Raw genomic sequence first — 17,123 nt, forward strand, 5'->3', positions numbered from 1 at the left:
GGCCTGAGTACATGCCCCAGTACAGTCTTCCACTTGGACTACTATAATGCAGTTGACATGTGGCTAGCCTTGAAGACTGTGAGGAAGTGATAAATGGTCCAGAATGCAGCAGCCAGATTAATTGGTGGTGTTAGCTGTAGGGAATGCAGAACTCCAACACTGAATGTGACAAGGAATGGAATCATCCTAGAAGTAGAACTATACCAATGGTATTTGGTTTTGCACATATGATCTTATCACCCTTCATCCATGTATCTCAGGAATTCCATGTATCTCAGAAACATCAGTTGTGACACCACAATAGTCCATGGAACAAAAAACAACAAAACCTGCTAAAATATTTCTTATGATTATTCTCCCATAGATCATCAAGAATATACCCCAATTTAGCTTAAATACTGTGGGTGCCACCAAATAATAAATTTTATAGAGCTTTCAGTGCTCAAAGGCTTGACATATATTATCTCTCTATCTATACACATGCACACACATCCCACAAAATGTATTTTGTCAGATATTAGGACGCATATCTTTCTTCCACTCATGGATTTTATACCCGTTCATTCACCACTCACACACGCACATGCACATGTTCCAGGAGGCTGTCTATTCAAGACTGCAGCCAACAGTAATGAAAATGGTGAAGCCATCCATGAAATGAGAAAAACACATTTGAACTGTAATAGACTGGGAGTCTCTTTCCATAAAATGAAGAGGGGATGACAGAGCAGTGTTTGTAACGTATTTCCTTCCCATGCAGAAACACCAACACATTTAAACTTGTAGAAGAATCCATTCCTCATCCCCTGCAAGCATCAAAAAGGATTGGGAGAGGCAAGAGGAGGAGCTCTTGTAGCCAGAGCATTGCCTTTCAGTCTTCTGCCTCCCTCAAGTCTCTAGTTCAAACATTTTCTCTAACATCCCAACAATTCTAAGATCACCTTCTTATGCGTCTCCAAACGACAACATGTTTCTTCCAGTGAAGTAAATAACATCTATATTTTATTCAGGTTATACCATTCCCTTAAATTCTACACAATTGTCATAGATAGCCACTAAATCATAAAAGTCAACAGGTATGAACTGCCTGTCCTGCTTTCACGATCTGTGTTTGGCTTTTCCCACCCCTTTGAGAAGACACACATTTTAATAACATTAGCATGACTACAGTCTGAGCAACAGAGGCTTGAACTGTGCACTGAGGAAAGTATGAGAACAATGGAAGTCTTTCGTTTTCTGCCCCTGGGCAGGCCAAAGGCAATTTGCAAGAGTGGGGCTCAGCTGTGCTTGGTGTTCCCAGCTCTAAGCAACAACAGAACTAGATGGCAAATTATAGATCTCACTCAACAAGTGAGTGGTGTGTGTTTATGCAATATGCAAGTCTCATATGTGAGTCACCATGACATAGAGTAGCAAGGGGGGTGGGGAGAATCCTGCAGTACATTTTATAATGTATGTCAAATAGTTATTTTACTCCATATGAATGTTTTTAAGAGGGCGGAACTAGAACGTAGTAAAGTATGATGCAGAATCATGAGCTAGCTATGGATCTCCACCCAGCCCTTTTGCAGGCAGATGTGCACACTGCAAGCCCTGACCTGGAGGACCCAGGCTAGCTGATCCTCTCAGATCCCGGAAGCTGACCACCAAGGAATTCCAGGGACACTATGGAAAAGAAGACGCGGCAAACCCTACCCAGTCAATGTAAGTTGGCTGTGACTTGACAGCATTCAGAGAGAGAGAGAGCAAACTGAACTGAGCTCAGTTTTATCCAGGGTTGCCAACAATCCGGAGAAATAATGTCCTGTCCCTTTAACAGAGACTTTATACATGGAAATAGGCACATGAAGCGTTTCACCACACAGAACGTAAATATCGCACTGTAAATAATATCACGTTCAGCATCCGTTAAGTGGATAGGACACTCTTGGCGCTATCTCACAGGAAGCTTGTTTTCTTTGGGAAAGCTGGTTTGAGGGTCACAAACAGCATTGTCATACCACAAATAGGTGCCACAGTACAGGACATGTTTAATGACAGCTCACAAGATCCTCCACATCCTTTGAGTCTTCAGAATCAGGACTGTCCAAGGAGGAACCAATTATATGGGAGTTTTCTCCATGGTGTTGTAGTACAGGATCTGTTAGTGTTGTTAGAGGCAAGACTGATTCACTGTCCATATCATCTGATGTCTGGATAAACCCACGGGGAGAAGGGACTATCAGGACGGTTTCATCCATGGTGGACTGCTCAACTGGTTCTTCTGTGGTGGGAGACCCCAAGTCCTGTATGACAAACAGCTCTGAGACGCAAGTGCTGGCAAAATGGGACCGACACGCATCCTCTTCGCATTTGAGATCTGCATCCAAAACCTCTTCTCCAGCTCTGGCAGTGACCCTGTTCATGAGTTCGGCACTACTTCTGCCCACAAATTTGGAGGCACTGTCTCTGCTGTATGTGGACTGCACCTCGTCAGCCAGCTTGGGCTGGGGGAGGTCATCAGGAAAAGCATCCGCTTCCAGGGAGGTAGCCGGGTCCACCAGGTCGACTGGCTGAATTTCCGAATCAACAGTAAGTTTTGCCTGGCTTACGGAGGGCGAGATTTCCTCTGCTGCAACAGTGCGGATTATGACACTTGGCGCGTGGCACTGCACAGTGACGTTGTCAGTTGTATTCAGCAAGTGTTCTGGGGATAAGGCGTGCACTATTATCTGCTCTGGGGAGGCCGGGGCAGCTCCAGCTGTTAAAGTCACGGTTGGGCTGGTGGTCAGTGTCAAAGGCAGCCCCTGGCTGGAACTTGTTTGCAGTAAGTAAGTGCCTGGAGTCCCCGTAGGCTGGAGGTGGTTACTGATTGAGAGCATGTTTACTAGCTTTTATTGTAAAGACGTTTTGTCTAAATTTCTTGCAATTTTATGTAATGCATTTTATATTTGTTGTTTGCATGTTTGGCTTAAGACCTCAGGTCAATGAAGCTAATAAATGAAATGGACTAATAAGAGTTCACCGATCCAGACCCTACCAACTGTATAAATGGGTCTGAAGAAGCCAGTAAAATTTTGCCTCTGTTGATCAGGGACTAGAATAAAATCATTTCAAGAACTCTCTGTATCAATTATCATAAGTGATTAATTCATAGGCGCAATAATAAAATATAAGAAAAATAATACTAAGGTCTTTTAAAATATTTTGTTTGGTTCTAATTTCTGCTTAAGGTGATAGCCGTATGAGCAGTACTAGTAGATAGATATATATCATAAGTCATTTGAGTATTGTTAGCACTAGGGTTGCCAAATGTTAATTTCTTACCGGCGGGGGAATCGGGGCTCCAAAACGGGGGATTCCCCGCCCCCCGGCTGCATTTGGCAGCCCTACGTAGCACTGTCACTTGGTAGGGCAGGTCTTGAGCAGATGGTGCTCTCCAGTGTGCCCTTCTTGACTTCAAGTCACCGGATCTTACTCCAAAATCCAACATGTAATTGCTTTTAGTTTTAAATATTTAACCTACAATTTCTTTCTTAAAGTAATAAGGAGGTCAGATTACAGGCATGTATTTTCCAGTGGTTTCTTGGCCTAAATGAGCCAGGTCTCCCCCCCCCCAGAGAACCCACAAGATTTTAATTAAAAGCAAATTAAATGGGACAGATGTAATACCCTAAGGTTCAGCACAGCGCTTTGAAGTTCGTCTTCTGAAAATGGTGTCGAAACCTCTCAAGTATGGAACATACACCTTATTTGATACTTGTAGTTATACTTTATTGGATTAGACTAGAGCACTGAAAATCTATTACTCATCCACTACTGAGCAAATAATAAAAAATAAAAGGGTTTGAACTTTGGTCTTCTCATTCCAAGCCAGGTTCTCTACAGAATAAACTTTTTGTCTGTAAGTCCTTGAAGTGCTGCCCATGCTTAATAGGAACTGAGTCCACAAAAGGCAGGTATGACTGGCCTCAAGTGACCTATTTCCTGATTGAGGATACAATAGTAATACTTAGCATTTATACAGTGTTTTCTACATGTTCAAAACACATCCTATAACCTCAGGATTCCCATCCTCCTCGATCATTTCAATACTCATGCCGATCACTTCAATGAGCCAAGCTGTCTCCTGCCTTCTTTCCTTTACTCTTGGGCAGATTTCGTCACCACTGCCACAGCCCCTCTCTCAGTCACACTGTTCTCTAAGAACTTTTCAGTCTCTAACATGATCACAGCAATAGCAGCATTTCCTCTGGCAGTTGAGCCTGTAGTTAAAGTAAGGTCTAGGGTTATCTGTGAAATTTCAATTAAATCAGAAGCTTTGATAATTCGATAAGTTGCCCCATCTTTTTGAGTTAAAACATGAGGTTATTTGATCCGCTGTTTGCATTTCTGGGAGCAGAGTGCCTCAAAGACTATCAGTGCAGACAGGTCAAAAGATGGATGGCGTGGCTGTGACTTTACCAAGCGGCCTTTGACAAGCTCACTGCGGACCAGGCAGTGGTTAAATACCAGTCATTTGAGCACTTTTATCTTTCAGATACAGTATTCTTTCATCCACCTAAAAGGCACTCAGTTATCTTCAAAGAACTGCAGTCAAAACAATCCTTGACAGATCTTCCTTTCAAAGAAGAAATCATTTAAAGACAAAAAGTGCTTTTCTTGCACATGCCCGCACACAAATTCTGTAGATTCATGCACATGCTGAGATATAAAAATAGAGTTCTCAAACAATTAAAGAAATATAAACTGACTGAGTGGTATGAGTGGTAAATGATTGATTGATTCATTCTACTAGCATACATTTTCGAATAAATACAAAAGCAATACTTTTAAAGAAAAATCCTGGTTTCTATTTTTTAGGCCATGCACGTATGTGTCAGAGCAAGCATCACTGGAGAACAGGCCTTCCTTCATGAGTAAGGCAGAAGAAGAATGCCTTTTCTAAGATGTAGTTCGCCATCTGTAGCTTTTATAAGTGCTGATAGCAATTCTGTTTCAAGAAAGGAAAGTCAGGATGTATAATCAGTATCCTAGCAGAGAGGAAAATAATCTAAAATGATCAAAGTGATTTTGATGGTCACCCCTTTGAGCACCCTTTTTGTCCCCTTTTTGTCAATAACGAGAGAACAAAAAACAGAACTAGCGCCCCATACAACTCTTCATTGGGTTAAAAATTATTAGTAGTATCCAAACAAGATTTGACACATAAAAATGTGGTTCTCTAAAGTGGTGCTCATGCACAGATGCTACATTTCAGTATATCTCAGATAATGCACAAGATACCATTCAGTAATAACATTGAGCGCTTTATATTGCCTGAATGTATAGTTGTGTAACATTAAGATACCAGTCAAAGCTAGAATATTAGCAGAATTCAAAACAGGCACTTTCATAACAGTAAAATACCAATCAAACACTCTCTAAGCACTCAGTGTATGGGGAGTAGATTCTTGCACAAGTATAAGGGGAGGGTGTTGTATGTGTGGAAGGAACTGGGAAGGAAGAGCCCCCACTCCCACAAAGCCCACCATTAAATTGATGGGCCTTTACATAGCATCTTACTTACTATATATGTGACATAAATTAGTATATACTTTTCCTAAGTGACTAAAATTTCACTAAAATAACAGATAACATAAAATAAATGTAGCTTACTTGATGAGGAGATGTCGTGCGCACGCACACACATACCCACAGAGATGTGGCTACAAATTTTATATATTTGATGTTCACAATAGTCTAAAAATCAAGACCATTTTAAAAAGGAAGAATAAACCTTTTTTTTTAATACAACACAGTTGTTGATACCTGATGTCCATTTCCTGACCCAAGGTAAAAGGAGGTTATCTGGCTGGACTGTCAGCATAAATCCAATTATAGAGCATGGCAAAACCTTTCAGAGCCCCAGAGATATCAATTACTTTGCTAGAAACCAGAGAGCAGATCAATATTCACAAAAAGGTTTTCAGGAACTATATATTGGGAGGGGAAGCACACACACATCTTTATTATTAAGAGGCTTTGGCCTTACACAACTCAGTGCAGATCATTCCAAATTTACTTAAGAAGAAGAAAAGAAACATGCCATTAACAAGAATTAAGCTGAAGTCTTCCATTTGTCCACAACAAATCACAGGTCTGTCATAGTACCTGCAGTTTATTGACCCAAGAGTGGATGCTAAGCTCAAAAGATGAATAGCTTCATTAGAATCTCAGCTTTCTCCTTTGAAAATCGTTTAAAGGAAACGTAATATTGAAAGTAATGAGTTATAAGGGTTTCTCATGCCATACATCTCCTGATCCTAAGCTTCCCCCTCCAGTATACTATGAGGTGTTAGGAGCTGAAAGCAGGCCAAATTTGCCTCCGCACTCTATTTTCCATCCCCCCCCCCGCATCAACAAATGCCCTTGCAGTACTTGTCGGGCTTTTTCTGAGGTATTTTTCTTCCTTCTTCCTTTTAAACGTACAAATAAATATTTTCCTACATGTGTGGGGAGCCCCCAAGTATGCGGAAGCCCCTCTCTCCACTACAGACTGTACTCATACGCATGTGGCTGACAAATTCACTATTAGAAAAAGACTGACTTTATAAAATGGAAGAAAGGTTTTCTTCATTTCAACCTTGGAGGGGCAATGATGGACATGTTATAGTTCTGACATTTACCAATACATTCAAAGCTGTTTCCAAACAAACAGAGCTCCATTTACAAAGATATGGTCTTAAAGCAACTACCTGCCTAGAAACCACAGCCTTGATTCAAAGCCCATTGGAACTAATGCAAAACCTGCATGTCTTTTCCTTTTGGCTTTGGGGGTTTAAAAAACCATAACAACTGATTTATGGGCACAGAACATGCATTCATCTATCATATTATCTCTGAAGCTGCCCCTTACTTGCACTCAGCAGAAGTGTATGAGAATGCACTAAGTTTGCCAACCCCCAGGTGTCACCTGGAGATCTTGTGCTATTACAGTTCATCTCCAGGTGAACAAAATCCATTTCCATGGAGTAAATGGCTGGGTGGACTCTATGGCATTATACACTGCTGAGGTTCTTCCCCTTCCCAAACCCCGCCTTCCCCGGGCTCAAACCCCCCCCCCCAAATCTGCAGTAGTTCCCAATCCAGAGCTGGCACATGGAATGTACAGGATTTAATTAATTTTTAAAAAATAGTTACATACTGCATTTCCATGTATAGTGTCTGAGGTGACGCACAATTTGCCAAAATATGACACAACACCCATCATTATCACACTGTTCAATTTCAATTGGGGTGATTAGAGGTTAGAGGGAAGGGTGAATTCTTATCCCAAGATCACTGTGGATAATAACCATCAATGGTTATCTTTCAGGAAGTCCACATTACCTTCAAAAAGCATTCATCTGGTTCAAAATGAGACATTTCTAAATGCATTTTGAACTAAGTCAATCTGATAGAGCTATAACCAGATTACAGAGCAATTTTACATGCCCACAAGGAACAAAAAGATGTGTCTAGCAAGATGGGAGCACAAATAGAAGTTTAAATAGTCCAGTAATCATTCTACAAAACAGAGTATTTGACACAGCAACAATTATGTCAGTCAGGCTGGTGCTGCTGCAGTAGAAGGGTCTGGTCACACGGACCTCTTACTGCGCTAGTTTTCCCGCAATTCTTATATCCGAGACATATCCGCGACATATCCGTGACATTTTATATCGCTAGTAGGTGGTCAGACGGTCCCTCTGTCTTCCGCTTCCCTCGCGCAAAGTACTGTTCACACAGGCGGGGTTTTTTTTTTTTTTGGTTTTTTTAAATCTGGGCATGCGCTCATCTTCCCATGCGCTCGGGCGTACATACAAACTAATAAAAAGACCTTCGCTGTCCTTTCTCCTACCCGCTGGCGGCAAACACCCCCCCCCAACCCAAGCACAGGAGCCGGGAGTGCCAGACCCTCCTCGGAGTGGGCAAGAGGTTTAGGAGGCATGAACCCTGTCGCCTAAATTTTCACTCCCCTTCGGGCAAGAGGCACTGCCCGGGCTTCCTCCCCTGCCCGGCGGCGGCGGCTTCCCTTCCTTCCCAGCCCGCCTCCTTTTCTCTCCCGCGGTGCCTTGCACTGATAAGCGAGGGAGAAGCAGCAGGCGAGGGAGTGGGTCTGTGTATGTGCAGCCGCCGCCATGCAGAGAAGGGACCGGCCCGGGTGGGGAGGCGGTGTGGGTAGAACGAGTTGGGAGAGCGAGCGAGAGCGGCTCTGGCTGGCTAGCTGGCCAGCCAGCCGGCGCACACACCCGGGAGCGGCTTTGAACTCGCTCGCTCCCTCCCAACAAAGTTCCCGGCTCTGCCTGTGCTCAGCAGGGTTTTTTTCTTGTTTGACAGCTGGGCGCAGACGGCGGCCTCGGTGGGATCTAAAAGACCAAAATAAAAGCTAGCGCCTGTTTGCACAAGCGCATAGCTAAAACCGGAAACACACAAAAAAAAAACCAACGGGGGGGAGGGTAGCGCGGTCACGGCGGATTGCTGTCCAGATACCAAAACCGCGGATACAAAGCGCGAGATGTCAGAAAACACCTGTTCCAACAGGTGTCAACAAAACGCGGATAAAAGATCAGAAACCGCGGGAGTCTGCCGGCTTCGGACCGGGAAGCGGGTTTGCCTATGTAGACAGGAAACTTTACTGCGGGAGAAATCAGCTGCGAGTCCGGGAAAGAATGTAGACAGGAAACTTTACTGCGGGAGAAATCAGCTGCGAGTCCCGCACTAAACATCCGTGTGACCACGACCGAAGATGCTACATTTGTGTTGCTGCTCTGGCACATACTTCTGCCTATGGACCAAACTTGTGCTGGAGATCTGGGATTGGACCTCCTGAAATTGTTTTCAAATACATGCAGGAGGCTCTGAATTTCACTGGAAATTCACTGGAACAGCTGCACTAGGGGAAGGAATGTTTAACAGATTGTACTTATACCCCTCTGGGCTATGCTGGGCCTAGGATATTTAAAGGTCCACAGGCACTTACATGAGCCTTCCTCTGCTCCCACTTTCAGAGGTCACGTGGAGGCCCTTTTATGTAATGGCACCTCAAATTTGGAGCTCCCACCTTACATAATTTCATTTGGTACCTGGCTTGTTGAGTTATAGACACCAGGAGAAAGCATTTTCATTTCCAAAGCATTCATGTACTGATAAAGTTGGCTCTGTTTATGAGTCCATTAGCTGGAGTGGGTTTTCTGTGTTCTTTGTATAGTTTATTTGCTCACTTATTGTATAGTTAATTTGCTCATTTATGTGGTAGCTCCTGTTTTGGATAGCATGTACTTGTTTTTAATTGCTGGAAGCTGCCCTAGGAGGTTCATTTAAAAAAAAAATGAACTGGATATCAATGTTTTAAATGAATTGCAACATTAGGAAGTGATGTTTAGATTGAAGAAAATGGTGTGCAGGGAAAAGTGTTAAACATTTCCTCTTACTACTGCCACTGCTCCAACCAAATTCCAATTCCCCACGGACTGATTTAAAGTAAAACACAAAAATGTCAGGAAACTAAATCAATGCTCTCTTGAGTTATGTGTAGCTTGTCCCTAAACTTCCCAATAACCATTCTATACTAGAAAGCATGTATGGTATAGAGAAGGCAGGACAACATCTGTAGTTCCTTCCGATACACCTGTAAACTAACTGCACTTATGGGTGGGATGGGATGAAAAGATCAGCAGAGGCCCTAGGCAGGAAAGTGTACTGGTTAGCCAAAAAGTTTGTATAGACCTGGATACTTGATTGTCAGGCTAAGGTAGTGAGTATCACCCTAACAGCTGGGTGTGGAGTTTATAACATGCACAATGTAGTTATTAGCAGTTTCAAGTGTCCAGAGATTATGGTTCTGCTTTGCCTTCAGCAAGGTTGACTCTCTCAGTGTGACTGATTTTGCTTTCTGCTTCCTGGAAATTGTATCTGACATGGATCATAATCAAAGTCTAGCAAATACTCTTTTAGCATGACTGCATCTGGGAAAGTGGGTGGTAATTAAAAGTTTGATATTTATCTGGCATGATTTCCCCACAGCTGATAAAGCCAATACTTTGATGACTTTAATGATTCTTTTGGAGAACGCAATTAGGAAAACCACCAGAGCAATAAAATATCTTTCTTTTTGACCTATGCAAAAGATACCAAGTTTCTTTGAAATTTACCGCCAAACACATACACTGGTTTACATTTGCCAAATTAAATTCTTACTTATATGGGTTTTACAATAGTTGTTTTTATTGCTTTTTAATAAAGTTTTATTTATATTGTAAGCTGCCTTGAGTTCCACAAAGGAGAAAGGTGGTTAATAAACATTTTAAATTAATTAATTAATTAACACCAATTTCCTAGGAATTTAAAAGCTACAAATTAAGTCAGGTGTTCTCCCATCATCTGTTATATAATGAATTACAATAAACTTTAGCTCCCTTTCTTGCTAGCAAAATCACTGCAGTATAGAATTAGAAAGTAACCATCAAACTTACTCTTTAGGGGGGTTTATGTCCTCTGGTCTAGTCTCAAAGAATCTGAAGACTTCGTCACACTGGGAAATATGAGGGGGAAGCCTCACCAATGCCTGTTTATTATTCAAACAAATATAAGAAATACAAAGTCATATTAGAAACATGCCATTTTAAACAAAGCAACAAGAAAGAAAAGGCTGAAATCTTTTGGCTCACATTAACCCAGAGCTACTATAGAAGTGTATACTATACTGTAGAACAGGCTCCTGAGGAAGTTAAAAGGGTACAATCCTTAGAAATTTTTGGAGGTGCTGTTAGGCTATTTTATTTGCTGGGCTTTAAATGGGGCATAGCTAGAAGCATTTGGGGGAGAGGTTATGGGATTTTAGGGTTGGTTTTAACGTAGACTTGCAAAAAGGGATGGCCACAAACTGGGGGAAATGTGGTTTATGTTGGTTCGTGGCCCTGCGAACCCAGCTGGGCAACCTTGGATCAGTCACAGTTCTCACAGAGCTGTTCTCTCAGAGCTCTCTCAGTCCCACCTACCTCATAGGGGAGAGGAAGGGAAGGAGATTATAAACCACTCTAAGACTCGGAGTGAAGGGCAGGGTATAAATTCATCTCCTTCTCCTCCTTCTTCCTGCCACTTAAGCTGTTTCGGGCTGTCTTGAGCAGTCTCTTTAAACTTTAAAGGGAATGCACAAGACAGCCCAAAACAGCTGAGCAGCAGGGAGAGCCTCCCCCCTGCTCAGCTGTTTTTTCAGCTTTTGAGGGGAATACAAAGCAGGGGTTTAAAGGCACTCAGAGTCCCTTTAAACCCCTGCTTTCTGCTGTATCTATGAAGCACCACAAACTGCTTTAAAAGTTCATGGAAGTTCATGACGGTCGACCCCACACAAACCTTTGTTTGTGAGCCATGATTTGGTCCGTGCCCATCCCTACTTGCTCCTTGAATCACAAGGGAAAGACAGTATATAAATGTTTTAATTAATAAAGGTTCTGACCTCATTAACAGATGGATTTCTTTAATTCCACAGAATGTGTAAAACAGAATTGTTTTAAAAGGGATTTTTATAAGGGGAATATGGTTATAGTTTTAACGCCTGTGAAATAACTTAGGCAATTTCATTGCATTGTTTATTGAACGTATCATATGCCATTTTGCACTGTTTTCTAATTTTGTGATCTAACTTTATTGCATTGTTCTCCATATTATACAGTTTTATTACCTTGTCCTCTAATTTTGGAATCCAGTTTTAATGACTGCCTGTGTTACACTGTCTTTATTACATTGTTTTTAAATTAGGTAATCTGCCTTGAGTCTCCAGGAGAAAAGTGAATTATAAATGAACAAAATAAATATTTAAAAGCAATCTGTCATTTATTTCTGTATCTGTGCTGACACAAACAATTCATATTTGAAAACAATGGATCCTTTTCATAATTGCAGTTTGATAAAAACAGGTTTAGACTGTGATTACTTTAATAGATTTAGGTTTTTCCTGCTTGACACTTATATTAATTAGGTCCATCCTCAACGAAGGTCTGTATTTTTTCCTTTTTTGTGGTTTCCTGGCTGCACTCATGACTGAAAAATCCGAACACCTTTTATTTCTATAGATTATGATCAGCAGCAAATTCCTCCCACTATTTGTGTGGAATATTGTGTTAATTTCATTTCCATTTAAATTGCAGGAAGGAACTACTGAAAATGTGAAAGATAGTGATCTGTAACTGCACTGCTGCAGCCTGAGATCTCTGTGCATAGTGCTTTAAGCAGCCCTCTCAAAAGCCCTTTCCAAACATTCAGTATGTGCGCATTTTGTATTGGGGGTGGGATTGCAGCAGCAGGCCCCATCCCATCCCTGTGCACAGTCTGCATGTACAAAATGTAGGATCTGTGAGCACAGCTTTTTACCAGTATAACTCAATATAAAGCTGCTTCATATATTCATACTAGAGAATGATATGGTTACCAATGACAGATGCACATGTTTGTCCCACCCACCCCCATCCCCTTAATCAGATGATACATGTGCTTCAGCACTGAAAAGGGTGGAGACATGATTTTCAAAGGGTTCTTTTCTAATGGAAAAAGAGAAAAGGTTTATGAAATGCCAAGAAATTGCAGTAAGGGAAAACTATAGCCCTGCTCACACTTGCCGCTTTAAAAGGCTAAATGGTCCCTCTAGTACTTCAGTGGTAGGAAAAGGGAGCACTCAGCCTCTAAAGATTTTTTAAAAATAAATCTACAATTTTTTTGACTTCCCAAAAAGTCACGGGTATTGGAAAGAGAAAATTGTCATTTAATGATGTCACTGGCACTAACCAAAAAGCATCCATGACGCTTATACAAGTAGATTCCGTAAGTGTATCTTCAGACTCAAATCAGTCATTGTCTCTCTCCAGAGAAACACTGGGAAGTGTAGCTCTGTGAGGGAAGCTATGAATTGTTAAGAGAGATTAAGATAAACAGTGTTATACTGTTATAGTGGTTAAAACAGGATTCCCCAACTTGGGCTGTGGTCACACACACTAAATTATCCACTTTCAATTCACTTTCAAACTGGGTTTTTGGAAATCCAGTCGGAAAGTGAACTGAAAGTGGATTGAATTGGATGATTTTGTGTGTGTGACCGCAGCCTTGGTGTCCACCAACACCAAGTGATTTGAGGAAGTGGGTGGGACCATGGGGCTTTTGCCCAGCAGGGCTTATGATTGGCCACTAAAAATCCGATCGGCTGCATAGATTAAAAAAACATGGTGGCAGCTGCCACCACAGTGTTGGTTATATTCACTCTCTCACTTCTCTTTCCCAATGATTTTTTAAATTACCCCTCTTCTTCATTTCACTTGGGCTTCCTGGGTGTGTGTGCATAGCTATACCTCCCATAGCAGATATTTTGTGGTAGGATCAACCACCCATAGCAGGCATCTTGTGGTTGTACCCACCATCCTGTATCAGAATTCCAAATGTGCCCACAGACTCAAAAAGGTTGGGGACCCCTGGGTTAGACTAACAGACTAGCATAGGGTTGCCAAACCTAGCTGACACCCTGGCAGGAGAATTTGTGGGGTGGGGACAAGTGATTGACGTCACTTCTGGAACAAAACTGGAAATGACGTCACCATATTGGGGCAATGCTCTAAGCTTCCCCCAAAACTCTATGTTTAAATCACAGAATTTTGGGTGAATCCTCAAGTGTGATGCTGACATCACTTCTGGTTTCATGCAAGAAATGATGCTGCGTGTTGGCATGGCACCTACCTCCCATTTTCCCCACTGTCAAGTTGAGATGTGGAACAGGGACACATGCCAGGAGGACTCCTGCTATAGAGGGAGACACCCCCCCTGCTGACTAGGATCTGGGAGACCTAGGTTTGAATCTCCATTATGCTATGGAAGTTTGTTGGGAGAACTTGGGCTAGCTGCACACACTCAGCCTAAATCACTCCAGAGAGTTGTTGTCAGGAATAAAACAGAGAAGAGAATGACAAGCTGCTTTGGGTCCCCAGCGGGGAGAAAGATAAGGTATAAATGAATCAAATCAATAAATAACAGAACATTCTCAGTGCCCTCGCAAAGCTACACTTCCCAGAACTGGAGTGGTGGAGGGATCGTATGACTGTTCAACTGATACAAAACCAGTGTAAATAGTTTCAGGTGGGTAGCTGTGCTGGTCTGAAGCAGCAGAATAAAGTTAGAGTCCAGTGGCACCCTTAAGACCAACAAAGTTTAATTCAAGGTATAAGCTTTCATGTGCAAAGACACTTCTTCAGATACCCAGTGTAAGTAAACCAATGTAAGTGTAAACCAGTGTAAGTTTATTGTGCAGCTATACACTTAATTCTTCTAGCTAAAGGAAAGAGTCACATTTTTCCTATGATAAAATATCACAACTTGAGTGTTAGGAAAATACAATATCCATGTAGCAGAAATGCTGTTCTGAAGGCAGATGTTCACTGGTGGACCTCCTGATGGCACTGGTATTTCTGGCCACTGTGTGACACAGAGTGTTGGACTGGATAGGCCTTTGGCCTGATCCAACATTGGCGTCTCTTATGTTCTTAAAAAGGTAACAAATATACACTCATTGCACTATAAGTGATTGATTAACTAGAGAAGGCTTTACATTCAAATTACTTGATTATCCCTATTAATCTTCCAAGACGGCACTTTTCCCAATGAGATTCTGATAAGAGTCACTCTGACTTCTAACTGTGATGTGTGGTTATTCAGAAAGGGAAGTAACTTTCACACCTCCAGTAGTACCAAATGGCAACTGACATCTAAACTGGGCATCTGTCTTCACATCACCTATCACTCCAACTAATGCAACAGCTTCTGGATTTGGTGCATCATCTACAATGTAATCCCCGGTATTAGGTAACATTATATTGATGCTGTCAATCACAAGGAAAAGCGGAAGAGATTGTGGCAGAAAGAATTCATGAAATGGTGGGGAAAGAGAAGAAGAAGAAGAAGAAGAAGAAGAAGAAGAAGAAGAAGAAGAAGAAGAAGAAGAAGAAGAAGAAGAAGAAGAAGAAGAAGAAGAAGAAGAAGAAGAAGAAGAAGACGGATTTATACCCCGCCCTTCACTACCAAAGGAGCCTCAGAGTGGCTTACAAACTCCTTCCCCTTCCTCTCCCCACAATAGACACCCTGTGAGGTAGGTGGGGCTGAGAGAGCTCTGACAGAAACTGCTCTGTTTCAAGAACAGTTGTGCCAGAACTATGGCTTGCCCAAGGTCATCCAGCAGGTGCAAGCGGAGGAGTGGGGAATCAAACCCGGTTCTCCCAGATTAGAGTTCGCACACTTAACCACCACACCAACTGGCAAAATATACTGTCTTTTCCATTGCTCATGTATCTTGATGGTGTTCAATGTTAAGAAAGAACTATCTGGCTCATATATGTGTGTGGCAGGCAACAGAAAGAGACAAAGAGGACAGGTAATGGTCACCATAGCACAATATTGGGTTTCCCTATAATGAGACACTGTGATATGAAAAGGAAGAGAACTGTGAGGAACAGGAAGGGTGGGAACATGTAGTAAAAAATAGCTCTGGATCCCTGGTGGTGTATAAATAGGGATGGAAAAAGTATTCCACAGATTAAGTACAAAACAAATGCACATTTAGAGGGGCTTATTTTGATCACAGCAGTTAAGAAGCCTTATTAAATTGTGAAATGTCTCTGACCCAGGCATCTCATGAAGTCCTTCTTTATTCTAGATTGGCAGAAGCTGCTTCAATGAGGCTGCTTCAGATGGACCCAGAAGACTTCATTTCACACTAAAATAATTCCAAGGCTACTGCGAACCAGGGAAATAATCCAGGGAAATAAATTTCAGTGGGCAACAAATATTTACAAGTGAAATCCACACCATCTTCCTGTTTACCAGGAAAACATCCAGAGGCCTGTTGCTTGTGTTTATATATGAAAACATACAGCCCTATTACCTAGGTTTCCTCACCAGGCTTCTTAAAGCCTTTGTCAGAAAAAGCTTAATTATCAGAGAACAGCTGTTTAGTTTAGGTGCTGCAAAGCTGTAAAACGCTACCCAGTCCTTGGGAGGTCTGAGCAGAGGTGGCATGCTCTCCTATATACAGTACCAGTGGCTCACACTGCCTGATCTGTTCCATGTCTGTTCCATGCGGAGGTACATAGTGTACCCTTTGGTTTTTATTGCTTTTTTGTCCTGAAGACAGAGCCCTAGCCAGATAGAGCCCTCACCTAAGCATTTATCAAAAGACGGCATTTTTCATTCATAGTGTCAGCTGCCATTTAAAGTAGGAAAAGTTCTAGTTTAGTAAACTAGCAGATGTTAACTCAACCTGCCCAGTTTTTTATATCTATAGTTCTCCCTGATTTAGGATGCCCCCCCCCGACTGCTATTTTTTATTATACTGAAGTGAGAACTGAATGACATTAGAATGTGTAGTGAGAAAAGAAACCAATATCTCTGCTAAGCCCTGGGGTTCCATTGGTTTCTGACTACACATGCTAATGTCATTCAGTTCTTGCATCTGTTTGTAAACTCCTTTATTACGCTGTATGTTAATTAGCTGCTATTCACAGGTCTTATTAATTACCTTCATCCAGTCTTAGCTATATTTACTGTTCAATTACTTATGCATCTAGACTCTAACTGGCCCTTCCTGGGATTCAGCAATCTTTAAATTCAATGTATAAATAAATATAATAAACATCCTCCTCACCCGCTACCTATAAGTAAAGGTTAGTGGCTTCTGTTTCAATGTGTCTGAAGAAGTGTATGTGCACACGAAAGCTTATACCCAGAATAAAACTTTGGTCCCATTCACACACGGCGATTTGGGCCAGTTGCGGGCCAGTTTGGGGGCGGATCAAAGCAGCGCGATCACACCACCACATCTGGGAAGCGTTCTGCTTCCGCACCCGAACTGGCCCAAACCCGGGAAGAACCGCCGCAAAATGAACCACCTACCTCGGTGGTTCAAGTGGACGCGGCGCTTCTTCCCGGGCGTCTGATCGCCGGCGCTCCCTTGCGCCGGCTCAACCCCGGCCCGGAGCCGAACTGCGCATGCTCCGACATGCGCAGTTCGGCCGGCCCCCGGTTACAGCCGTCTTTTCTCTCCGGCGTTTGATCGCGCCGGGGAGAAAAGGCGGCTCGGCCGGGGGATCCGT

At 42.3% G+C, this 17,123-nt stretch overlaps 1 protein-coding gene across 1 annotated transcript in view; it reads right to left on the bottom strand.

Annotated features, from left to right (window-relative positions):
* SH3PXD2A (SH3 and PX domains 2A) overlaps window positions 1–17,123 on the bottom strand; it is a 366,396-nt gene that overhangs the window by 186,629 nt on the left and 162,644 nt on the right. The window contains exon 5 of the mRNA XM_015420129.1: window positions 10,476–10,567. Coding sequence (XP_015275615.1) covers window positions 10,476–10,567 — 92 coding nt within the window. The remainder of the gene's footprint in view (window positions 1–10,475; window positions 10,568–17,123) is intronic.

Source organism: Gekko japonicus, unplaced genomic scaffold, assembly GCF_001447785.1.
Source record: "Gekko japonicus isolate JY-2015 unplaced genomic scaffold, Gekko_japonicus_V1.1 scaffold29, whole genome shotgun sequence".
NCBI classification, from domain to species: Eukaryota; Metazoa; Chordata; class Lepidosauria; order Squamata; family Gekkonidae; genus Gekko; species Gekko japonicus.